A 26,626-nucleotide genomic window follows, 5' to 3' on the forward strand; every position below is an offset into this window, starting at 1 on the left:
TTTATACACACCATGTTGGCATTTATTCAAGAAGAATGACATGTTCTGCTAAACATTTTTTTTTAAGTAGCTTTTATATATTTTTTTAGTGTCTCTGTTTTCTGGATGGTAAGCGGGTTAGTAAAATCATTTCTATTCCTTATTTATAGGATTAGTATTAGAAACATTATACTTTTCTCTATACAGTTTTCTTTTATCATCCCCTAAATTTAAAGCAATCATCTCTATGGATATGACTCCTGAATAGCTCTCCAGAATTTCAGTCTTCATTACTTCCAGCATAGTAAAATTAAGTTTCTCATTATTCCCCCCAAACTGCTGTCACTTCTTATATTCCTGTTTCTGCTGTTCTCTGAGATACTCTCTAATCCTTATCTGTGTTGAATTTTCTTTCTCTCTGATGTCTATTCCATGGACTGCCAGAAAAACCTGTTGATCAAACAAAGCTGTTTATTAGCTTATTACAGTAAGAGAAAACCCACTTTGACTGTGTCTTGGTAATATCTCACAAGGGAGAAGTCAGGAGAGGATATTCATAAAGTTTTAGGACCTGGGCTAGGTGATTTTGAGGTCGGTCTTGCATAGTAGAAAACTGGTTGTTACTGAACAAAGTTTATTAGTAAGAGTTTTGGATTGTCAGCCTTAAGACAGCAGCCACACTGTTGACTATACACTTACTATTCATATGTGTATTTTATTCCTCTAAAAAAAGTCAGGACCAGTTTATAGCATTGAAGTATCTGTTCTTTGAAGATTTGGCAGAATTTTTTTATGAAACCACCTGGGAGTGGTACTTTATTGTGGTGTAGTTCCTTGGTAAGTTTTTCTTTTTTTCTTCTAGGGAAATTTGTCTTTTTTAAACCTTTTATCTGACAGGGTCAATTTTGGTAAACACTTTTTTCTTATAAAATTATCAATTTCATCTAACTTTTCAATTTATTTGCATAGAGGTCTGGAAAGTAAGAGCTGAGCACAGAGGCATGTGCCTGTAGTCCCAGCTACTCAGAAGGCCGAGGCAGGAGGATAACTGGAGCCCAGGAGTGCAAGGATGCAGTGAGCTGTGATCGTATCACTGCACTCCAGCCTGGGCAACAGAGCAAGACCCTGTCTCTTAAAAAAAAAAAAAAAAAAGATTTGTTAGACTCAAACAGTACTCAGTCTAAGGCTAATTATTCTTGACTCTTGAGGTGAGATCCTCTGTACACTTTGCCCAGTGCCCTGGGAATCATAAAGTTATATCCTCTGGCTCTTGGGCATAGACACTGTTACTGACCTTTTGTGAGTGATGGGCTCAATTACCTTTAATCCTTTGAAGTGATCTTTTTCCTGGTCTTGGGTTGTTTTCTCATACAAAGTGTTTATTAGTACTCAAGCTGAATATTCAATGTGGGCCTTCTGTAGATCTCTAGAGTTCTGTCTTTGTGCTTCTCACTCCTCTCCAGTACTCTGTCTTTTGGTCTCTAGTCATCATGTTCACTTTGGACTTTCAGCTTCATGTGTTCCACTCAGAGTCTGTCAAGTTTCACCTGGTTTCCTTCTGTCTGCATCACGGCCTAGAAACTCTCAAGGCAGTAAGATGGGACAAGTGTAGGACATACTTCCTTTTTTCCCCATCTCTCAGAGATATCTGTCCATTGTTTTAAACATTGCGGTTTCATATTATTTTGTCTGGGTTTTTTGTTGATTTCATGTAAGAGGGTAGACCAGATCCCTATTACTTCATCTTTGCCAACTTAGGGTATTTCCTCTTTCTGTTAATAAGGCCATAGTCACGCAGTCCAAAAGACTAAAGAAAGAATATTATAACTACAGAAAAATGAAATATTAGGAAATGACTTGAATAGATAACAAGAAATTCTCTCCTCAGGGACAGGATTGTCTTTAGAGGGACACATTTTAAACAAATGGAACAAGAACTGCCAATTAAAAATCAGGTCACAGTTTGATAGCCTTATAAGTTGTTTATAATTTAGACCATTAATGATAGTAATGAGCCTTTATTCTTTCGCCTTTGGGTCTTTAAAAATCATTGTATATTCCATCTCTTTTAAATTATTGATTAGATACATGAAGAATTTATAATAGCAAGTTAAGCCATAAAAGTAATAGCCACCTTTTGGGATAAATAATAGGAGATTTGAAAAACAATAGTTAGCGGTCTAGATTTATTAGATCCTGCATCTTTTGTCTGTATCTTTAAATGGTTTTCACTTTCTTGCCTTTCCACTTGAGATTCCTTTTTAAATTGTCAGAAAATATGAACTAGATCCTGTTTATTTCATTGACCAAGTCCTCTTTATTTCAGATTACTTTATATAGAGTTTTCAGTAGGCTATATTATTTCAGTGAATCTCTGAATAATATGAATGTTTTTGTGTGTTTTTAAATAGCTCAAGTAATTCTATAACCTGAATTTTAATTACAGTGCTATCATATATTTACTTGGCATTAAATCTTTCACATATGTAATTATTACAGACATCACAGCGATTTTCATCAGTTGACGAACAAGCAAAGCTTCATAAGACTATGTCTCAAGGAGAGATTACCAAGTTGGCAGTGAGACAGAAGGCTTCAGATTCAGATATAAGGTATAAAGTATACATAGAATTAATAGGGGTAATATAATTTTATTTGATAATTGACTATAGTTAAGTACTGAGCTTTTTTAAAAAACCAGAATTGATAGGCCACTTTTGAAATTAAGCTTATTTACCAATTTTTCAAGAAATGGTAAGTACCTACTGTTTATAGGCGCATAGTAGTTCAGATATGTATTGAAGAGAAGAAAAGAAAAATTTCCCTCAACCCTCATAAGTTCATGGTTGGGACAGAATCCTGTATCAAAAGACAGATTAACAAGAGAAAAATATGCAAGTTAGTGCATATAGTACATGCACATCATACAGAGGAAAAGTAACTCAAAACAGTGGTTTAGGAATCTGACTTATATATTGTCTTCAACAATGAGCAGCAAATTTTGGAGAAGTGACAAGACAAAGATAAGCAGTTTCAGGCTTCCAAAGGTGACAAAAGTGTGGGAAGGTAAATTTATGGGGAAACTAATGGAGTAAAGTTGGTAGATTCCTCTGATGTCATTTCTAGGTGATAAAGGTCTACACTGTCTCCAATGATTAACTTCTGTCCTTGTTGGTCGAGAGGGAAGAAAGAACACCTTTACAAATTTATATCCTGCTTTTAGGGGAACAGGAGGATAGAGAGCTTTTCTGCATCTGCTTCTTAATTGCCTTTAGCTTAAAAATATTTATCTCACAGAGGAAGACTTTGGGGTGGCACATACTGGTTCCTTTCAATATAATGAGCTTTATCTCCCTCTATAGTTAGCAGTATGATTTGGGGAAAGTCTCCAAATCGTTATATGACTTATGGTATTTTGTTGTAAAAGAGGCTGAGACTAAATAAGATTTAGTGTTATTTAGATGAGACTAAATAGGTGCGAGCTTTGGACTTGGATTCTGTTCTGAGGTAAGTATTTTAGAAATGGAACTGAAAAGGACTTTAAGGAGATAATTCTATTCTCTTTAAGAGAGCTTATGGAATTTTTATTTTTCAAATAAGTATCTTTGTCCCTCATTATGTTGTATAAGCATTTGGGCCTCACTGAAAACTTACAAGATTATGTTGAAATTTTTCTGGTTCATAACCATATTAAAGACCACTTTTTCACTGACTGTAGAGGTATAATTTAAGGTAACCCAAATCCAGAGCAGATAATACTAGAAATCAAATATTGAGAAATAAGATACAACACAGTAGAAGAACATACATCTGGAAATAATAGATTATGTATATTTAATTTCCACATCCTCTCCCACAATTGCTAAAATGACAAAATCTACAAAGGACTGTTCTCCCCTGCAAAAAAAACTCAGAAGTGAAAACAACTGCAATAAAACTATGGAATCCAAAAAGTAAATGGACTTTAAATTTTAAATATGTTAATACATACAAGAAAGCCAACTCCTAATCCAGCTAAGTAAAGCTGAGAAAGATACATCTAACTGGTTGACCTTACCTACTTATAGCAGAACAAGAAATTTATTATCTGGAAAGTATAAAACAGAGTATCTCTGGATCTGGAGTTTACTAGGTACAATTGAGGGCTGGGGCACATATTTGGAACATAGGGATTTAATGACTGTTTACATACAGAATGTTAAGATTTCCCAGCCTTCTTCATTTCCCATACCCTCTGAGCAAATGGTTCAAAGAGTTTACTATCAGGAGCTCTCCCTGCAAAGTCAGCCAACCAGATAACCCTATAAGGCAGACCATACTTTAGCAACCCCACCAAAGCACATTAGAGCTTCCAAGCAGCCTTTTTTTTTTTTTTATCCCTACTTTAAATAATACATACCACTGATCACCATACATTTGAGGAAATACCTTATATTGAAACCAAAACTAACAGATAAAATACAACTTGGAAGAAATCAACTATGCAGGGAATAGAACACTTCAACATAGACAACTATAACTATAACTATCAACAGACCTTCTGCATAACAAATACAATTGTATTCATGAAACCAAATGGTGTATGAAAGAGAAACATTCATAATAAAAAGAGATTTTGAAAATTAAAAATATCGGGGGGGCGGAGCAAGATGGCCGAATAGGAACAGCTCCAGTCTCCAACTCCCAGCGCGAGCGACACAGAAGACCGGTGATTTCTGCATTTTCAACTGAGGTACTGGGGTCATCTCACTAGGGAGTGCAGGACATCGTGCTGGTCAGCTGCTGCAGCCTGACCAGCGTGAGCTGAAGCAGGGCGAGGCATCGCCTCACCTGGAAGCGCAAGGGGGAAGGAATCCGTTTTCCTAGCCAGGGGAACTGAGACACACAACACCTGGAAAATCGGGTAACTCCCACCCCAATACTTCGCTTTAAGGAAACAGGCACACCAGGAGAATATATCCCACACCTGGCCGGGAGGGTCCCACGCCCACGGAGCCTCCCTCACTGCTAACACAGCAGTCTGCGGCGATGGATCCGCAAGACAGCAGCGAGGCTGGGGGAGGGGCGCCCGCCATTGCTGAGGCTTAAGTAGGTAAACAAAGCCGCTGGGAAGCTCAAACTGGGTGGAGCTCACAGCAGCTCAAGGAAGCCTGCCTGTCTCTGTAGACTCTACCTCTGCGGACAGCACACAGCTGCAGTCCAATAGGGGAAGCAGCGGGGGCCGGTGCAGACGTGAACGACTCTGTCTGACAGCTTTGGGGAGAGCCGTGGATCTCCTAACGCAGAGGTTGAGATCTGAGAACGGACAGACTGCCTGCTCAGGTGGGTCCCTGACCCCTGAGTAGCCTAGCTGGGAGACATCCCCCACTAGGGGCAGTCTGACACCCCACACCTCACAGGGTGCAGTCACCCCTGAGAGGAAACTTCCAAAGGAAGAATCAGACAGGTACACTCGCTGTTCAGCAATATTCTATCTTCGTCAACCTCTGCTGCTGATACCCAGGCAAACAGGGTCCGGAGTGGACCTCAAGCAATCTCCAACAGACCAACAGACAGTCCTTCTGACTGTCAGACGGAAACTATCAAACAGGAAGGACACCTATACCAAAACCCCATCAGTACGTCACCATCATCAAAGACCAGAGACAGATAAAACCACAAAGATGGGGAAGAAGCAGGGCAGAAAAGCTGGAAATTCAAAAAATAAGAGCGCATCTCCCCCTGCAAGGAGCGCAGCCCATCGCCAGCAACGGATCAAAGCTGGTCAGAGAATGACTTTGACGAGATGAGAGAAGAAGGCTTCAGTCCATCAAACCTCTCAGAGCTAAAGGAGGAATTACGTACCCAGCGCAAAGAAACTAAAATCTTGAAAAAAGAGTGGAAGAATTGACAGCTAGACTAATTAATGCAGAGAAGATCATAAACGAAATGACAGAGATGAAACCCATGACACGAGAAATACGTGACAATGCACAAGCTTCAGTAACCGACTCGATCAACTGGAAAAGAGTATCAGCGATTGAGGATCAAATGATGAAATGAAGCGAGAAGAGAAACCAAAAGAAAAAAGAAGAAAAAGAAATGAACAAAGCCTGCAAGAAGTATGGGATTATGTAAAAAGACCAATCTACGTCTGATTGGGGTGCCTGAAAGTGAGGGGAAAATGGAACCAAGTTGGAAAACACTCTTCAGGATTCATCGGAGAACTTCCCCAACCTAGTAGGGCAGGCCAACATTCAAATTCAGGAAATACAGAGAACGCCACAAAGATACTCCTCCAGAAGAGCAACTCCAAGACACATAATTGCCAGATTCACCAAGTTGAAATGAAGGAAAAAATCTTAAGGCAGCCAGAGAGAAGGTCGGGTTACCCACAAAGGGAAGCCCATCAGACTACAGCAGATCTCTCGGCAGAAACTCTACAAGCCAGAAGAGTGGGCCAATATTCAATGTTCTTAAAGAAAAGAATTTTCAACCCAGAATTTCATATCAGCCAAACTAAGTTTCATCAGTGAAGAGAAAAATCCTTTACAGATACAAATGCTTAGAGATTTTGTCACCACCAGGCCTGCCTTACAAATACCCTAAGGAAGCCCTAAACATGGAAAGTCACAACCAGTACCGCCATTGCAAAAACTTGCTAACTGTTTTTTTTTTTTTTTTTTTTTTTTTAATACTTTAAGTTCTAGGTACATGTGCATGACGTTTATATCATGTATACTCCCCAATGCAATCCCTCCCTCCTCCCCCCCCCCCCTCCCTGATAGGCCCCAGTGTGTGATGTTCCCCTTCCCGAGTCCAAGTGATCTCATTGTTCAGTTCCCACCTATGAGTGAGAACATGCGGTGTTTGGTTTTCTGTTCTTGTGATAGTTTGCTAAGAATGATGGTTTCCAGCTGCATCCATGTCCCTACAAAGGACGCAAACTCATCCTTTTTGATGGCTGCATAGTATTCATGGTGTATATGTGCCACATTTTCTTAATCCAGTCTGTCACAGATGGACATTTGGGTTGATTCCAAGTCTTTGCTATTGTGAATAGTGCCGCAATAAACAACGTGTGCATGTGTCTTTTAGTAGAGTAATTTATAATCCTTTGGGTATATACCCAGTAGTGGGATGGCTGGGTCATATGGTACATCTAGTTCTAGATCCTTGAGGAATCGCCATACTGTTTTCCATAATGGTTGAACTAGTTTACAATCCCACCAACAGTGTAAAAGTGTTCCTATTTCTCCACATCCTCTCCAACACCTGTTGTTTCCTGACTTCTTAATGATTGCCATTCTAACTGGTGTGAGATGGTATCTCATTGTGGTTTTGATTTGCATTTCTCTGATGGCGAGTGATGATGAGCATTTTTTCATGTGTCTGTTGGCTGTATGGATGTCTTCTTTTGAGAAATGTCTGTTCATATCCTTTGCCCACTTTTTGATGGGGTTGTTTGCTTTTTTCTTGTATATTTGTTTGAGTTCTTGGTAGATTCTGGATATTAGCCCTTTGTCAGATGAGTAGGTTGCAAAATTTTTCCCATTCTGTAGGTTGCCTGTTCACTCTGATGGTAGTTTCTTTGGCTGTGCAAAAGCTCTTTAGTTTAATTAGATCCCATGTGTCAATTTTTGCTTTTGCTGCCGTTGCTTTTGGTGTTTTAGACATGAAGTCCTTGCCCATGCCTATGTCCTGAATGGTACTACCTAGATTTTCTTCTAGGGTTTTTATGGTATTAGGTCTAACATTTAAGTCTCTAATCCATCTTGAATTAATTTTCGTATAAGGGGTAAGGAAAGGATCCAGTTTCAGCTTTCTACTTATGGCTAGCCAATTTTCCCAGCACCATTTATTAAATAGGGAATCCTTTCCCCATTTCTTGTTTCTCTCAGTTTGTCAAAGATCAGATGGCTGTAGATGTGTGGTATTATTTCTGAGGACTCTGTTCTGTTCCATTGGTCTATATCTCTGTTGTGGTACCAGTACCATGCTGTTTTGGTTACTGTAGCCTTGTAGTATATTTGAAGTCAGGTAGCGTGACGCCTCCAGCTTTGTCCTTTTGACTTAGGATTGTCTTGGCAATGTGGGCTCTTTTTTGGTTCCATATGAACTTTAAAGCCGTTTTTTCCAATTCTGTGAAGAAAGTCATTGGTAGCTTGATGGGGATGGCATTGAATCTATAAATCACCTTGGGCAGTATGGCCATTTTCACGATATTGATTCTTCCTATCCATGAGCATGGTATGTTCTTCCATTTGTTTGTGTCCTCTTTGATTTCACTGAGCAGTGTTTGTAGTTCTCCTTGAAGAGGTCCTTTACATCCCTTGTAAGCTGGATTCCTAGGTATTTTATTCTCTTTGAAGCAATTGTGAATGGAAGTTGATTCCTGATTTGGCTCTCTGCTTGTCTGTTACTGGTGTATAAGAATGCTTGTGATTTTTGCACATTAATTTTGTATCCTGAGACTTTGCTGAAGTTGCTTATCAGCTTAAGCAGATTTTGGGCTGAGACGATGGGGTTTTCTAAATATACAATCATGTCATCTGCAAACAGGGACAATTTGACTTCTTCTTTTCCTAACTGGATACCCTTGATTTCTTTCTCTTGCCTGATTGCCCTAGCCAGAACTTCCAACACTATGTTGAATAGGAGTGGTGAGAGAGGGCATCCCTGTCTTGTGCCAGTTTTCAAAGGGAATTTTTCCAGTTTTTGCCCATTCAGTATGATATTAGCTGTGGGTTTGTCATAAATAGCTCTTATTATTTTGAGGTACGTTCCATCAATACCGAATTTATTGAGCGTTTTTAGCATAAAGGGCTGTTGAATTTTGTCAAAAGCCTTTTCTGCATCTATTGAGATAATCATGTGGTTCTTGTCTTTGGTTCTGTTTATATGCTGGATTACGTTTATTGATTTGCGAATGTTGACCAGCCTTGCATCCCAGGGATGAAGCCCACTTGATCATGGTGGATAAGCTTTTTGATGTGCTGCTGAATCCGGTTTGCCAGTATTTTATTGAGGATTTTTGCATCGATGTTCATCAGGGATATTGGTCTAAAATTCTCTCTTTTTTGTTGTGTCTCTGCCAGGCTTTGGTATCAGGATGATGTTGCCTCATAAAAAGAGTTAGGGAGGATTCCCTCTTTTTCTATTGATTGAAATAGTTTCAGAAGGAATGGTACCACTCCTCCTTGTACCTCTGGTAGAATTCAGCTGTGAATCCATCTGGTCCTGGACTTTTTTTGGTGGGTAGGCTATTAATTGTTGCCTCAATTTCAGAGCCTGCTATTGGTCTATTCAGGGATTCAACTTCTTCCTGGTTTAGTCTTGGGAGAGTGTAAGTGTCCAGAAATTATCCATTTCTTCTAGATTTTCTAGTTGATTTGCGTAGAGGTGTTTATAGTATTCTCTGATGGTAGTTTGTATTTCTGTGGGGTCGGTGGTGATATCCCCTTTATCATTTTTTATTGCGTCTATTTGATTCCTCTCTCTTTTCTTCTTTATTAGTCTAGCTAGCGGTCTGTCAATTTTGTTGATCTTTTCAAAAAACAACTCCTGGATTCATTGATTTTTTGGAGGTTTTTTGTGTCTCTATCTCCTTCAGTTCTGCTCTGATCTTAGTTATTTCTTGCCTTCTGCTAGCTTTTGAATGTGTTTGCTCTTGCCTCTCTAGTTCTTTTAATTGTGTGTTAGAGTGTCAATTTTAGATCTCTCCTGCTTTCTCTTGTGGGCATTTAGTGCTATAAATTTCCCTCTACACACTGCTTTAAATGTGTCCCAGAGATTCTGGTATGTTGTATCTTTGTTCTCATTGGTTTCAAAGAACATCTTTATTTCTGCTTTCATTTCGTTATGTACCCAGTAGTCATTCAGGAGCAGGTTGTTCAGTTTCCATGTAGTTGAGCGGTTTTGATTGAGTTTCTTAGTCCTGAGTTCTAGTTTGATTGCACTGTGGTCTGAGAGACAGTTTGTTATAATTTCTGTTCTTGTACATTTGCTGAGGAGTGCTTTACTTCCAATTATGTGGTCAATTTTGGAATAAGTGCGATGTGGTGCTGAGAAGAATGTATATTCTGTTGATTTGGGGTGGAGAGTTCTATAGATGTCTATTAGGTCCGCTTGGTGCAGAGATGAGTTCAATTCCTGGATATCCTTGTTAACTTTCTGTCTCGTTGATCTGTCTAATGTTGACAGTGGAGTGTTGAAGTCTCCCATTATTATTGTATGGGAGTCTAAGTCTCTTTGTAGGTCTCTAAGGACTTGCTTTATGAATCTGGGTGCTCCTGTATTGGGTGCATATATATTTAGGAGAGTTAGCTCTTCCTGTTGAATTGATCCCTTTACCATGATGTAATGGCCTTCTTTGTCTCTTTTGATCTTTGATGGTTTAAAGTCTGTTTTATCAGAGACTAGGATTGCAACCCCTGCTTTTTTTTGTTCTCCATTTGCTTGGTAGATCTTCCTCCATCCCTTTATTTTGAGCCTATGTATGTCTCTGCATGTGAGATGGGTCTCCTGAATACAGCAGACTGATGGGTCTTGACTCTTGATCCAGTTTGCCAGTCTGTGTCTTTTAATTGGAGCATTTAGTCCATTGACATTAAGGTTAATATTGTTATGTGTGAACTTGATCCTGTCATTATGATATTAACTGGTTATTTTGCTCGTTAGTTGATGCAGTTTCTTCCTAGCCTCGATGGTCTTTACATTTTGGCATGTTTTTGCAATGGCTGGTACCTTGTTCCTTTCCATGTTTAGGGCTTCCTTCAGGGTCTCTTGTAAGGCAGGCCTGGTGGTGACAAAATCTCTAAGCATTTGCTTATCTGTAAAGGATTTTATTTCTCCTTCACTGATGAAGCTTAGTTTGGCTGGATATGAAATTCTGGGTTGAAAATTCTTTTCTTTAAGAACGTTGAATATTGGCCCCCTCTCTTCTGGCTTGTAGAGTTTCTGCCGAGAGGTCTGCTGTTATTCTGATGGGCTTCCCTTTGTGGGTAACCCGACCTTTCTCTCTGGCTGCCCTTAAGATTTTTTCCTTCATTTCAACTTTGGTGAATCTGGCAATTATGTGTCTTGGAGTTGCTCTTCTGGAGGAGTATCTTTGTGGCGTTCTCTGTATTTCCTGAATTTGAATGTTGGCCTGCCCTACTAGGTTGGGGAAGTTCTCCTGGATGATATCCTGAAGAGTGTTTTCCAACTTGGTTCCATTTTCCCCCTCACTTTCAGGCACCCCAATCAGACGTAGATTTGGTCTTTTTACATAATCCCATACTTCTTGCAGGCTTTGTTCATTTCTTTTTCTTCTTTTTTCTTTTGGTTTCTCTTCTCGCTTCATTTCATTCATTTGATCCTCAATCGCTGATACTCTTTCTTCCAGTTGATCGAGTCGGTTACTGAAGCTTGTGCATTTGTCACGTATTTCTCGTGTCATGGTTTTCATCTCTGTCATTTCGTTTATGATCTTCTCTGCATTAATTATCTAGCTGTCAATTCTTCCACTTTTTTTTCAAGATTTTTAGTTTCTTTGCGCTGGGTACGTAATCCTCCTTTAGCTCTGAGAGGTTTGATGGAGTGAAGCCTTCTTCTCTCATCTCGTCAAAGTCATTCTCTGACCAGCTTTGATCCGTTGCTGGCGATGGGCTGCGCTCCTTTGCAGGGGGAGATGCGCTCTTATTTTTTGAATTTCCAGCTTTTCTGCCCTGCTTCTTCCCCATCTTTGTGGTTTTATCTGTCTCTGGACTTTGATGATGGTGACGTACGGATGGGGTTTTGGTATAGGTGTCCTTCCTGTTTGATAGTTTTCCGTCTGACAGTCAGAAGGACTGTCTGTTGGTCTGTTGGAGATTGCTTGAGGTCCACTCCAGACCCTGTTTGCCTGGGTATCAGCAGCAGAGGTTGCCGAAGATAGAATATTGCTGAACAGCGAGTGTACCTGTCTGATTCTTTCTTTGGAAGTTTCCTCTCAGGGGTGACGCCACCCTGTGAGGTGTGGGGTGTCAGACTGCCCCTAGTGGGGGATGTCTCCAGCTAGGCTACTCAGGGGTCAGGGACCCACCTGAGCAGGCAGTCTGTCCGTTCTCGGATCTCAACCTCCGCGTTAGGAGATCCACGGCTCTCCCCAAAGCTGTCAGACAGAGTCGTTCGCGTCTGCACCGCCCCCGCTCTTTCCCCTAATGGGCTGCAGCTGTGCGCTGTCCGCAGAGGTAGAGTCTACAGAGACAGGCAGGCTTCCTTGAGCTGCTGTGAGCTCCACCCAGTTCGAGCTTCCCAGCGGCTTTGTTTACCTACTTAAGCCTCAGCAATGGCGGGCGCCCCTCCCCCAGCCTCGCTGCTGCCTTGCGGATAGATCGCCGCAGACGGCTGTGTTAGCAGTGAGGGAGGCTCCGTGGGCGTGGGACCCTCCCGGCCAGGTGTGGGATATATTCTCCTGGTGTGCCTGTTTCCTTAAAGCGCAGTATTGGGATGGGAGTTACCCGATTTTCCAGGTGTTGTGTGTCTCAGTTCCCCTGGCTAGGAAAAAGGATTCCTTTCCCCCTTGCGCTTCCAGGTGAGGCGATGCCTCGCCCTGCTTCAGCTCACGCTGGTCAGCTGCAGCAGCTGACCAGCACCGATTGTCCGGCACTCCCTAGCGAGATGACCCCAGTACCTCAGTTGAAAACGCAGAAATCACCGGTCTTCTGTGTCACTCGCGCTGGGAGTTGGAGACTGGAGCTGCTTCTATTCGGCCATCTTGCTCCGCCCCAAACATGCTAACTGTAAAGACCACGAGGCTAGAAGAAACTGCATCACTAACGGCAATACCAGTTAATATCATAATGACAGGATCAAGTTCACACATAACAATATTACTTAAATATCAATGGACTAAATGCTCCAATTAAAGACCAGACTGGCAAACTGATCAAGAGTCAGATCCATCTCACATGCAGAGACATACATAGGCTCAAAATAAGGGATGGAACTAAATCCAAGCTGGATGGGGGACAAGAATGAAAAGAAACCAGTTTGGGAATTAGAAAACTTGAGTTAGAATTCTAGCTCCACTGCTTTGTGGCTGTTTTATTTTAGAAAAATTATTTAACTTCTCTGGGTTTTGCTATTTCTATATTCAAGATGTTTCCTCATCTGAATATAGAAATAACAAAACCCAGAGAAGTTAAATAATTTTTCACCTTCCAGGTGAAGTTTAAATGCAAAAGTAAAGATAAATATACTTGGCCGGGCGCGGTGGCTCAAGCCTGTAATCCCAGGACTTTGGGAGGCTGAGACGGGTGGATCACGAGGTCAGGAGATCAAGACCATCCTGGCTAACATGGTGAAACCCCATCTCTACTAAAAAGAATACAAAAAGCTACCCCGGCGAGGTGGCGGGCGCCTGTGGTCCCAGCGACTGGGGAGGCTGAGGCAGGGGAATGGCGTGAACCCGGGAGGCGGAGCTTGCAGTGAGCTGAGATCCGGCCACTGCACTCCAGCCTGGGCAACAGAGTGAGACTCCATCTCCAAAAAAAACAAAAAAAAGATAAATATACTTAATTTACATGTGAAGCTTAAATGAACTAATATACATAGAAGATTTGTAAAGCTTAAAGTGATATATACAAATATTATCACTGAGATACTCTAATTTCCATTTTTACCTTTATTTCTTTAAACAGACCTCAGAGAGCTAAGATGAGATTCTGGGCCAAAGGGAAACAAGGAGAGAAGAAGACGGCCAGAGTGAAACCTACTACCCAGTCAGAGGTTTCGCCACTCTTCACAGGCGCAGATGTGATTCCAGCTCATCAGTTTCCAGATGGTAAAAGTGACGAAAGAGTGGAGCTTATGTTCATAATTTCTGTTCACTCTTTCCAAAAGTTTGCTATTCCTGTAGTATTCATAATGTCAATTCTGTTGGCTGGATGTTCTAATGAGGTAGGACCAGCATTGTTAAATCCTTCCTTAACTAAAAAATAAAGTTACATTTTTCCTACAATAGAAGTTCCCAAAAAATGTGTCACAAAACAATGAAGCAGCAACCACCTCAAAAATGACTATGTATCATAGGTTAGTCTTAGTTCTCTAAACTGTAAAAATGTAGCCATTATTCATTCATTTAACCTATGTATTACTGGTTATAGCTAATAGCAGCTAATATTTGAGTGCTTACTGCATGCAGGGCACTGTGGTAAGCATGTTATGGTTATTAAGTCAGTTGCTCCTCACAACAGTTTTTTGAGAGTTGGTATGCTTATTATTCCCAATTTATGGATGAGAAAACTCAGGCACAGAGAAGTTTTTTTATTAGGCTAGGCACGATGGTTCACACCTGTAATCCCAGCACTTTGGGAGACTGTGGTGGGGAGATCACATGAGTCCAGGAATTCAGCACCAGCCTGGGCACATAGTGAAATCCCATCTCTACAAAAAATATAAAATTTAGCCAGGCATGGAGGCATGTGCCTGTAGTCCCAGCTACTTGGGAGGCTGAGGTAGGAGGATCACTTGAGTCTGGGAAGTGGAGGGTACAGTGAGCTGTGACCATACCACTGCACTTCAGCCTGGGAGACAGAGACCCTGTCTCAAATAAATAAATAAAAAAGAAAAGTTATTTATGTATGTACATATGGTAACTGGAAGAGCTAAGAGTTGAATCCAGGCAGTCCTGCTCCAGAGTCCACAGTCTTAACCACTATGTTGTATATTAAGTACTTGCTATATTTCAGTATCTAGCAGATGCCTGGCACTTTATAATAGCTCTTATTTTTCAATTTTAGAGACAAGGTCTCACTGTGTTGCTTAGGCTGGAGTGGTGTGATCATAGCTCACTGTAATCTCTAACTTCTGGGCTCAATCTGTCCTCCCACCTCAGCCTCTCAGAGTGCTGGGATTACAGCCATCAGCCACCATGCCCAGTCCCATAGCTCTTATTTTAACTTTCTGGGCATGCAGCATAACACATTTGAGAAGTACTCAACAGTTAGTTCCTCTTTCAGAAAACTGACATCTCTAAATGGGAAAATTACTTATTCTCCATGTTATCCTAATGTTAGAAGATTACCCCTTCTTCTCAAGCCCTTTTCTCAGGTATGCCTGAGAGTTGTTAGCTACTACGTGAAGATACCAACTATCTTCAACAGGGATATACATCCAAGGTGGGTATATGGTAATGTGGGTGAAATACCAGCATTGACTAAAATAGAAAGAGGTCCTCGGAAGAAAGTTTAAGGCTGGATAGAACAGGCCCAGTTAAAATAAGAAACCAAAATCTTCCCATATCTAGGATGAAATAGAGAAACAAGGAGGAAAGATCATCAAGCTTCCCAGAGGGATGGATGGGCTTGAGCTCTCTATGACAGAGGAAAAAATGGTGGAAAGGTAGTTAGACCCCTGTTTTTGTATCTTATGGCTTTGCTTCTACCAGTTGACAAATGGATGTGGATAAAACCAATAACAAGTTAAATGAATACTACAGGTTTGGGAAACTGGGAATTCCCTGCTATTGAGTGACTAAGGTGATCAATTTCTTTTATCCGGTTGACAGTCATCATTCGAAGTTTTTTATTTCCCACAATTATGTATTCTTTGCTGCTCATTCTCGAGAAAGAAGTATAAACTCTAATTGAAAATTCATATTATAAGCAAACTTTGTTGTGTGTTTGCTTCATAATGACACATGTATAAAAGTTAGGATTATAGCTTTTTATTTGTATTTGGAAAAAATGTATTAAGGTAGCCCTTGTTTTTAATGCTAATATGGGATTATGGATAATTTCTTTAATAAATGTTTATTTTATTAATAAGAAAGATACTGACTTTGCTAAATAAAATAGATACTTAATATATCTAAGCTGTATAACAGAATTAAAATCAGTTGATATATGTTTGAATATAGTTGTAGCCTATATCTTTTTATTCTTTACTCTCATGTCGTAGTTGAGATTGAGTTTGTCTCAATTCCTGCCTGAGGTGGTATTTAGCATGTAGGAGGCTACTTTTTTCCTTTATTGTCAAAGTTAGTTTAGATAGAATCAGGATATACCATTGGACAGAAGGTAAAGAGCATACACGTTGGGAAGACAAGCATGTGAAATGAGAGGAGGCCAACATTCTCATCAAGCTCCAGATAGGACTTTGGCAAATCTGGTCTAGTTCTAAATTGTAATGGGCTACATGGAATCTAATTTCTCTGTTGTAAACATTTGCAGAGAAAAATTGTAGAGAAAATAAATTGACAGTTATGTGAGGGATGTTTAAGAAAATCCTAGATGCTGAAGAGACCCAAGCAGAAGTAAGCCAGTTGAGTTACTTGGCTCCCTAACAGGTTGCCAGCAATCACCAAATGTTATCACAGAAGTATTCAGGACTTTAGACTGTAGTAAAGAAATAATAAGAATTATCAAACTCCACTAGTTTGTTGGATTTGTATATAGCTACACATGTTGTTTCAAACGTGTAGCAAAGCTATGACTTTGTTAACAGTGAGTATTTAATATGCTAGTATGGTTATATATTCTCTTCTTTTCTTTGGGACTGAGGTCTTTGGGATCTAACTTGGTGTCCTGCAAAGCATTTCTATCCAGGTTTTTAATATCAGACCTCAGCTTCTTGGAAGATAGTATATCGTTTCCCTTCGAAAAGTGGTAATTTTTAAATACATTTTCTGTACAAATGTTCCGTCTGGATTTATTGCTTAGCTGCCTGACTTCAAACATTAATGTCACTTTGCTTTTCATATATTTGCAAGTTTCCTTCAGTGACTTACTAAAGGAACCTTAAAAAGAAGGATGTGAAGATTATCAATATATTTACTAAATGTGTCCTTTCGGGTCTTCTATCTTGAATTGTAGAATTAGCTCAATATCACCCAACACCTCCTTTGAGCCCAGAATTCCCTGGCAGTTGCCGGAAGGAGTTCAAAGAGAATAAAGAACCTTCTCCAAAGGCTAAGCGCAAGCGAAGTGTGAAGATTAGCAATGTGGCTTTGGATTCTATGCATTGGCAAAATGACTCTGTCCAGATCATAACAAGTATCAGTGATTTAAAAAGCATGGATGAATTTCTTCTGAAAAAGGTACACTTTATTTGCCAAGTTAGGCCCCTTAGCAAGTCTGTCTATGGAATACTTGTGTATATCAGGATATATCTTCTAGATATCAAAATTACATAGGCTTCCATGCTTTAGATGGTCTGTTCTTTACCAGAAAGGTGCAAATAATAGGATATGCATTAGTCAGACTGGGTAGACAGGATTTAAGGTTGTAGGCTTTAGTAGTGACTTTAATTTTACTAAAATTGTCCCATTTCATATGGGAAGGTGCAACTTGTTGCATGCAGGAGTTTTCTTGTAACAGAACTATAGAATCATACAATGTTAGAAGGGACCTTAGAAATCATGGATTAGTAATTATAGTTTGACTATCTAGTCATGCTTTTACCTGAGTCCTATAATAGCCTGTGACTTGCACTTTGAGGACAGTCATTGTGGAAGAGACAATACATGGCTACTGTTGTATTTACTTCTTTTCAATTAGTTGATTGTGTACCAAAACTGGTTTTGTGGTTCCCAGATGAATGACCTAGATAATGAAGACAGCAAGAAAGATACACTAGTGGATGTTGTATTTAAAAAAGCCCTGAAGGAATTTCGGCAGAATATCTTCAGCTTTTATTCATCTGCATTGGCGGTGAGTTGGACTATGTTAGGAGATATTTAGTAATTTAGCATATGAAAAATTTGACAGTGCTGTAGAAGATAATACAAAAGCCCTGATTCACAAGAGATTTCTCCAGTTCCTTGTTTTTGTTTTAGGGATAGACAAGGAAAAACGTACTGAATGGTTTCAGATTAAAAGCTTACTTGAATTTCCTTGAGTAGCTTTTTCCCACCTTACAGCTGTTTTTTTTTCGTCTTTTAAGATACTTCAGATGTCCTGGGTATGATTCTGTTTTTCCCTGTGACTTTTCATAATCCTTTTAGCTGTATTGCTAGGCTATAATGTCTAATTTTCCTGTGTGAGGAATGCATTATATGTTTTCTTTTAATGGAATTAGGGCAGTTAGTTTATGGTCACTGATTTCTACTTATTAGTTTATATCACTTTGAGATTTACCTTATATTTTCACATGATATTGGCCATGTTTTAGAACATTTATTTTTGGTGTGTGCAATTAATGCTTTGGTCTATAGAAGCATTCGTGTTTATGAATTATCATATTCTGTAAAATAATTCATATTTTATTGGCTTTTCATTGTTCAATATATTAATTCACTGTGAAGAGAAAAATCAGGAAAACTTCTAAATTTATACTCTACTTGGCTGGGCGCAGTGGCTCAAGCCTATAATCCCAGCACTTTGAGTTGCTGAGGCAGGTGGATCATGAGGTCAGGAGTTCGAGACCAGCCTGGGCAACATGATGAAACCCCGTCTCTACTGAAAATACAAAAATTAGCTGAGTATGGTGGTGTACACCTGTAATCCCAGCTACTGGGAAGGCTGAGGCAGGAGAATGGATTGAATCCATTCAATGGCTTGAGGTGGAGGTTGCAGTGAGCCAAGATCATGCCACTGGACTCCAACCTGGGTGACAGAGCAAGACTCTGTCTCAAAAAAAAAAAAAAAAAAATTCCAGATCTTATTTAAATAAAAGAAATTCTATTTCAATTCTTGCAAATAATATGATGTTATTCTGGTCCTGTCACTCTTCTTTGGAAAAATAAATTGGTTACTTAATATATCCTTAGGCAACAATTCAAGTATTCATTCTTTCAATTTTAGAGTAGAACCATCTAAACAAGGTTCATTTCTGGGGAGGTAAGTAATTAAGAGGGATGCAAATAACCTTTATAGCTACATAAAATTAAAAAGTCACATTTAGAAGAGAAATTCTCGAGACTTCCTCAAATTATTACAGTTCGGTTTTTTACTAAAATTTAACATGTTTTATTCTGCATTCATCCCATACTAGAATGGGAGTTTACAAATGCCACGTGATCTCATGGGCATGCTCATTAGAAATTGTATCAGGACCCTCATCTTTATTCTAAATACTACCCCATTACAAGTGTAACCATTCCTCTATATTTAAAGAGTTTCTTTATAAAACCATACATTTCTTTTCTTATTGCTTATAGATGGATGATGGGAAAAGCATACGGTATAAAGACCTCTATGCACTGTTTGAACAGATTCTGGAAAAGACAATGAGGCTTGAGCAGCGTGATTCACTGGGTGAATCTCCAGTGAGAGTTTGGGTCAACACTTTTAAAGTGTTTTTAGATGAATATATGAATGAATTCAAGACTTCAGATTGCACAGCTACAAAGGTAAATGTGATATATTTTGATCACTAAAAGGATTTAATTATGAATTCTTTTTAAGAGCATTTGGGACATCTTATATTTGAGAAAAACATTACAGGGAACATGTCAACTTAGCGCCACTTTAGATCCTCCAAACTTAATTCTGTCTTACAATTTATCAGACCATATTTTCTAAACCCTCTGCAATCAATACATTGTTCACTGAGTTAAAACATAGTGTTCTGCCCTCAAGATTATACTCTTAGCTTTAATAGGGATCGGAGTGGGGCGCTGGCTCATGCCTGTAATCCTAGCACTTCGGGAGCCCTAGGTGGGCAGATAACTTGAAGTTAGGAGTTCAAGACCAGCCTGGCCAACATGGCAAAAACCCGTCTCTAGTAAATACACAAAAATTAGCTGGGCATGATGGCAGGCGCCTGTAATTTCAGCTACTCAGGAGGCTGAAGCAGGAGAATCACTTGAATCCAGGAGGCAGAGGTTGTAGTTGGCCAAGGTTACGCCACTGCACTCCACCCTGGGTGGCAGAGCGAGACTCTGTCTCAAAAAAAAAAAAAAAAAGAGATCAGTATCTGAATTTGCTTTTGAAACATTATAGTTAAAGATGTGATTCATTATATTACCCAGTGGCCTCTTTATAAAAACCTACAAATTATATTTATTCTTGAATTAGGTTTTAGGAAAATATGTGTTTTGGGAAGTCTATATAGTAATAATAACCTTGGCCGGGCGCGGTGGCTCAAGCCTGTAATCCCAGGACTTTGGGAGGCCAAGGCGGGTGGATCACGAGGTCAGGAGATCGAGACCCTCCTGGCTAACACGGTGAAACCCCGTCTCTACTAAAAATACAAAAAACTAGCCAGGCGAGGTGGCGGGCGCCTGTAGTCCCAGCTACTCGGAGGCTGAGGCGGGAGAATGGCGGGAACCCGGGAGGCGGAGCTTGCAGTGAGCTGAGATTGCGCCACTGCACTCCAGCCTGGGCGACACAGCGAGACTCTGTCTCAAAAAAAAAAAAAAATAATAATAATAATAATAATAACCTTTTTATTTTGAGTGCCCATTATAGCCTGAGAATTGTACTCGGTGTTGTATATTTTATTTAATTCTTGCTTCAGCCTTAATTTTTATAAAATCCATATTACAGAAGAGACATCAGGCTTACACAAAGTTATCAATGTATTTCTTTTCAGTACCCCAGATGAAATAATTAGATACCTATTCACATCAAGAATACCATCAATATTTTTTGTATTATGTTCCATTTTATTTTTAGTTATTCTACCTTATATGTATTTAGATTTCCAAAACCTCTTCAATCCCATTTTGGAAGTTGTCAGATATAAAAAAGTTCTGGAAAGTTCTTCAGTTCCAGATTTAGGTTAAGGTATTTATTTTATGCTGAAGAAGATTCTTAGTAGGCTTGTACTGCCTTTGTTTTTAAGTTAAAAGGTTGGGTTTAGATTGTTCTGTACTGGCCGGGCGCAGTGGCTCACGCCTGCAATCCCAGCACTTTGGGAGGCCTAGACGGGTGGATCACGAGGTTGGGAGTTCAAGATCAGCCTGGCCAACATGGTAAAACCCCGTCTCTACTGAAAATTACAAAAATTAGCCATGCGTGGTGGCAGGCACCTGTGGTTCCGGCTACTCAGAAGGCTGAGGCAGAAGAATCGCTTGAACCCAGGAGGTGGAGGTTGCAGTGAGCCACGATGGTGTCGGTGACAAGGCGAGACTGTCTCAGAAAAAAAAAAAAAGATTGTTCTGTACTTTGGTTATCAGGAAATGTCATATGTAAAAGAGTTTTTCCATGTCCCAAATGTTACCTTTTTGTATATATATTTAGCTCGATGGTAGTTTTCTAGAGCTAAAATATGGGAAGTAAAATCTTTAAAACAATCGACTGAGCACAGTGGCTCATGCCTGTAATCCCAGCATTTTGGGAGGCTGAGGCGGGGGGATCACAAGGTCAGGAGTTTGAGATCAGACTGGCCAACATAGTGAAACCCCATCTCTACTAAGAATACAAAAATTAGCCAGGTGTGGTGGTGCGCACCTGTAGTCCCAGCTACTCGGGAGACTGAGGCAGGAGAATTGCTTGAACCCGGGAGGCAGAGGTTGTGGTGAGCCAAGATTGCACCACTGCCCTCCAGCCTGGGCAACAGAGCGAGACTCCGTCTCAAAAAAAAAAAAAAAAAAAAAAAAACACGAAAAGAAAAAAATCGGCTGGGCGTGGTGGCTCAAGCTTGTAATCCCAGCACTTTGGGAGGCCGAGCAGGTGGATCACGAGGTCAGGGGTTTGAGACCAGCCGGGCCAACATGGTGAAACCCCGTCTCTATAAAAAATACAAAAATAGCCAGGTGTGGTGGTGTGTGCCTGTAATCCCAGCTACTTGGGAGGCTGAGGCAGTAGAATCACCTGAATCTGGGAAGCAGAGAGCCTAGACTGTGCCATTGCACTCCAACCTGGGCGACAGAGCAAGACTCTGTCTCAAAAAAAAAAAAATCAATCAATGATCAATTAATTAATGATTAAATAATAAAATAATTTATGTATAAAATAAAATAATCATTTAAATTAATATGGTAGTGGCTTCTGGGCAGAACTGAGGTTTAAAAAAGAATAATCTCTAAAGTATCCTTCCGTTCTGTTGCTGTTATTGGCAATTATGTTTTATCAGATTTTAAATTTTTTCTCACATTTGCTTATTAGCACTGCACAGTACCTCTTGGAGAATAAAGAAATAACTATTGTGTTACCTGTTGAGCAAGTACCTCAACATTTGCAGTGAAGTAAGAAAGTATGTTAGTCTTTGTTATCACAATTTCTGTATTTCTCCTGTCCCCCTGTCAGGTGCCAAAAGCAGAAAGAAAGAAAAGAAGGAAAAAAGAAACGGATTTGGTAAGTTATAATCTGTTTTTTAAATTAAAAAAGTAATTTTCAGATCAGTTATCTGAGGTATATGATACAATATTTATGTGCATATATTTATGAAATAAGTTTATCAGGTACCTAGGCAATAATCATATTTATACCTTTACAAAAATTTAGAATGATTAGATGTGACTGGACTTGTTATCAATGATAGCTGGCCAGGCGCGGTAGCTCACGCTTGTAATCCCAGCACCTGAGGCGGGTGAATCACTTGAGGTTAGGAGTTCGAGACCAGCCTGGCCAACATGGTAAAACCCCATCTCTACTAAAAATACAAAAAAAAATTAGCCAGGTGTGGTAGTGGGCGCCTGTAATCCCAGCTACTCAGGAGGCTGAGACAGGAGAATCACTTGAACCCGGGAGGCAGAGGTTGCAGTGAGCCAAGATTGTGCCACTGCACTCCAGCCTGGGTGACAGAGTGAGACTCTGTCTCAAAAAAAGAAAAAGAAAAAAAAAGTACAAGAGCTAAACACTGTATAGAAAGCTACTATTTGCATATGTTTTTAAAAATTTTAGTATCTGCAGTCACACACAGACATATACACACATATAAAATATCTGGGAGTATACTGATAGGAGTGATTATTTCTATGAAGAGGAACTAGACAGGTTGGATACAGAGATAGGAAAAATACTTATTTTGCTTTGTATACCTTTTGGTCAGGGGTTTATATTATATCCATTCAGAATGAAGTAATTTTTAAATTGACATATATTTTACATATTTTGGGGGTACATGTGAGTATTTGTTACATGAATAAAATGTATAATGATCAAGTCAGGGTATTTGGGGAACATTCACCTTGAGCATCATTTCTGTGTGTTGGGAACATTTCAAGTCCTCTCTTCTGCCTACAGAATAATTTTAAATGAAAATTTTAATGAAAACAACTTTAATGGTAGAGTTTAGTAGAGGAAAATAATGTTTGTGTGATTTATAATTAGAAGAGTATCTGTGAGAGAAGATGTTATTATCTGGGAATATTTGAGATAACATAAAATAAGGCCATATTATGAAACTAGGATGGACAAACCATGAGTTGAGGTTTTTTTTTCCTTCCCCCCTTGATTTAAGTTAGTTGATTATTTACTTAATTTCTTAAGAAAAAAAATGACTGCCAATCTTCTTCTGCCAGTATGGTTTGATACAGGCAATAGTGTCAACCAGGATTAATGACATTCTTGGTCTAGTTCTGTTTTATCAGCATAATTTTTTAAAAATTTGAACTAAAGTTTTTTCAATTGAGAAAGTCACATAAACATAATTTAAAATTATATACATTATAAAGTAGACCTCTTCCCCAGCTTCTTCCCAGAGATACTGTTACCAGTTTTTTGGTGGTATTCCAGAAATAGAGTGTCCCTATAAAATCATTTATATATAAATGATTATATATATTTTATACACATATTACACATATATTCCTCCTCTGTTTTCAGGATATTCTGAGTGGAATTATGTTGGTACTTTGTTTATAGTAGATTTATTTATTACTAATTTTAATTTCTTTAAATTCTTTATGCTACTGGGGTTTTTGTCCTTAGATAAATTATTTACATAATTATTATTATTTTTTTTTTTTTTTACTTTTTTCCGTACCTTTCTTGTTTCTTTCTTCTTTCTTTTTTTTTTTTTGTTTTGTTTTGTTTTGTTTTTCTTTCTGAGACAGGATCTCACTCTTGTCACCTAAGCCGGAGTGCAGTGGTACGATGACGGCTCACTGCAGCCTCACAACCTAGCCAGGCTCAAGTGACCCTCCCACCTCAGCGTCCTGAGTAGTGCACCACCATGCCTAGCTAACTTTTTTGTATTTTTTGTAGAGATGGGGTTTTACCATGGTGCCCAGGCTGGTCTAAAACTCCTGGGCTCAAGCAGTCCACCTGCCTCAACCTCCCAAAATACTGGGGAGTGTGAGCCACCATACCTGTCAATTTATACCTTTTTTCCAGTACATTTTCTTTCTTTCTTTTTTTCTTTTTTTAAGACTAGGTCTCGCTCTGTTGCCCAACCTGAAGTGCAGCAGCGTGATGACATCTCACTGCAGCCTCAACCTCTTGGGCTCAAGCAGTCCTCGCATCTTAGCCTCCTGAGTGGCTGGGACCACACACACATCTATCATGCCTAGCTAAATGTTTTTTCATTTTTTGTAGAGATGGGGTCTCACCATGTTGCCCAATCTGGTCTCAAACTCCTGGGCTCACGTGATTCTCCTGCCCCAGCCTCCCATAGTGCTGGGATTGCAGGCATGAGCCACCACACCTGGCCTAGTATGTTTATTATTTCATGTTTTTCCTACAAAAATATTTAATCGTTCTTGAATTTATTTTAGTCTCAAGATCGAGTTATGGACCAAGGCACCAAGGGATCATGCTTTTTTTCTTTAATAGTATAATAGTATATCAGTTGTCTGCCCGCTGTTTAATGATATATTTCTTTTTCACTGGTTTGAAATACCATTTTTATAGTACAGTTGGTCCAGCACATCCATGGGTTCAACCAACGGCGAATCCAAAATACTTAGAAAAAGAAATTCCACAAAGTTCCAAAAAGCATACTTGAATTTGCTGTCCATTGAGTGAATCCACAGAAATGAAGTGATGTATAGGCATTGTATTAGGCATTATAAGTAATCTAGATATAAAGTATATGGAAGAATGTGCAGATATGTCTAAATAATATGCAAATACTGTGCCATTTTATATAAGGGACTTCAGCATCTGCAGTTTGGTATCTACAGGGGGTTGCTGGAACTAATTCCCCACAGCTACTGAGAGACAACTATATACTCACATCTTAATGTATTTGGATTTAATTTTTTAGTCTCTCTTTTTATTCATTAATGTGTTTGTTCTTATATCAGTACCAAATCTCTTAAATTACTTTTATTTTATCAAATATATATGTACATGTATACCCCATATACACATGACTCTAAAAAGTCTTAAAAGCTATTTTTGCATATTTTCCAGCTTAAATATTTTGCATATTTTCCAGCTTAAATAGAAACAATTACTATTCCCTAAATATATCATTTTTTTTTAAATGTCTTTGCTCAGTTCTTTGTGTTCATCTCAAGCATTCCCTCCTCTATGAAACCTTTTTTCTTATGGAACCATTTAATTGCTCCTTTCTTTGTGCTTCCACTGTGCTTTGGAACTTTTACCACCTTTTTTTTTTTTTTTTAAACTACTTTTACCATGAAAGTAATACATACTTTCAAAATCACTGCTCCAGGTCTCAATTTCTTGATTACCATCTTAGCTTGCAGGACAGAAAAAAGGACAAGAGAGCCCATAATGTTAGGCATTGCTTGGAAGTGTCACTCATCACCTATGTTCACATTTCATTATTCAGAGCTACTTATGCAGCCATTTATAGATGCAAAAGAAGCTGAGAAGTAAAGTTTAGATAGATTGTCACGTGCCCAGATAGGGCTTGGGAAATCTGTATTTAAGGAAGAAAGAAAGAATGGATATTAGTAGGCCGTTAGCATTCAGTTAGCATCCACAACAACTAGTTAATGCCAGTTCCTGACACATAGTAAGCATTTATAAATGTTTAATTGAATGAGTAAATGTTGAATGACTTGAAAGGCTTTCATGGTCCCCGCTACACTGCTGTCCAGCCTTATTTTTCACTACTCTCTACCAACTTATTCTAGCAGCCATAATCATCTCACTGTCCTGGATCAGTTCTTTTTGTTTCATTTTGGTTTTACCTTCCTTCCCTTCCCTCCTCTCCCCTTCTTTTTGTTTGACAAAATATAATTGCAGCGTTACAGAAAAGTTGCAAGAGAAGTACAAATAAACTGTATCCCTTAACCCAGATTTATTTAGATTCCACCATTTGCCCCAGTATCATTCCTTTTTAACAAGATATTTGTTACACTTGTTATGCCTTTTTAATCTCTTTTAATCAAGAACAGTTCCTTAGCCTTTTTAGTTTCCATGACATTGGCATTGTTGAAGAACATAGGTCAGTTATTTTATAACATGTTTTTCCATTTGAGTTTGTCTTATATATCCTGATGATTAGATTCAGGTTACACATTTTTGGCATTAAACACCACAGAAGAAATGCCATGACTTTTCATTGTGTGATATCAGGAGATATATGATGTCTGTTTGTCCTATTGTAGTTGATATCTGCAAGGATGTTTCACAGAACTCAGCAAAGTTACTATTTTCCCTTGTAATTATTACCTTGTGGGGATATACTTCAGACCATGTAAATAAATATCCTTTTATTCCTCAAACTCTTACTAGTTTTGTTATTCCTTGATGATTCTTGACCGAATCAATTGCTGTGATGGTTGCTCCATAGTGATTTTTTAAAATTCCATCATTCATTCTGCATTTATTAGTTGAATTTTTGCTTTAAAGACAAGCATTCCCTTTTTATTTATTTAGCTCAAAGGAAGTCCCACTGG

At 39.1% G+C, this 26,626-nt stretch overlaps 1 protein-coding gene across 14 annotated transcripts in view; it reads left to right on the forward strand.

The window, feature by feature from the left end:
• MYO9A (myosin IXA) overlaps window positions 1–26,626 on the forward strand; it is a 321,205-nt gene that overhangs the window by 235,532 nt on the left and 59,047 nt on the right. For all 14 annotated transcript variants that reach the window (XM_033189506.1, XM_033189505.1, XM_033189513.1 and 11 more), the window contains 6 exons: window positions 2,479–2,591; window positions 13,623–13,765; window positions 16,797–17,020; window positions 17,517–17,633; window positions 19,082–19,273; window positions 22,116–22,163. In XM_033189506.1, coding sequence (XP_033045397.1) covers window positions 2,479–2,591; window positions 13,623–13,765; window positions 16,797–17,020; window positions 17,517–17,633; window positions 19,082–19,273; window positions 22,116–22,163 — 837 coding nt within the window. The remainder of the gene's footprint in view (window positions 1–2,478; window positions 2,592–13,622; window positions 13,766–16,796; window positions 17,021–17,516; window positions 17,634–19,081; window positions 19,274–22,115; window positions 22,164–26,626) is intronic.

This window comes from Trachypithecus francoisi, unplaced genomic scaffold, assembly GCF_009764315.1.
Source record: "Trachypithecus francoisi isolate TF-2019V2 unplaced genomic scaffold, Tfra_2.0 Lachesis_group3, whole genome shotgun sequence".
Classification (NCBI taxonomy): domain Eukaryota; kingdom Metazoa; phylum Chordata; class Mammalia; order Primates; family Cercopithecidae; genus Trachypithecus; species Trachypithecus francoisi.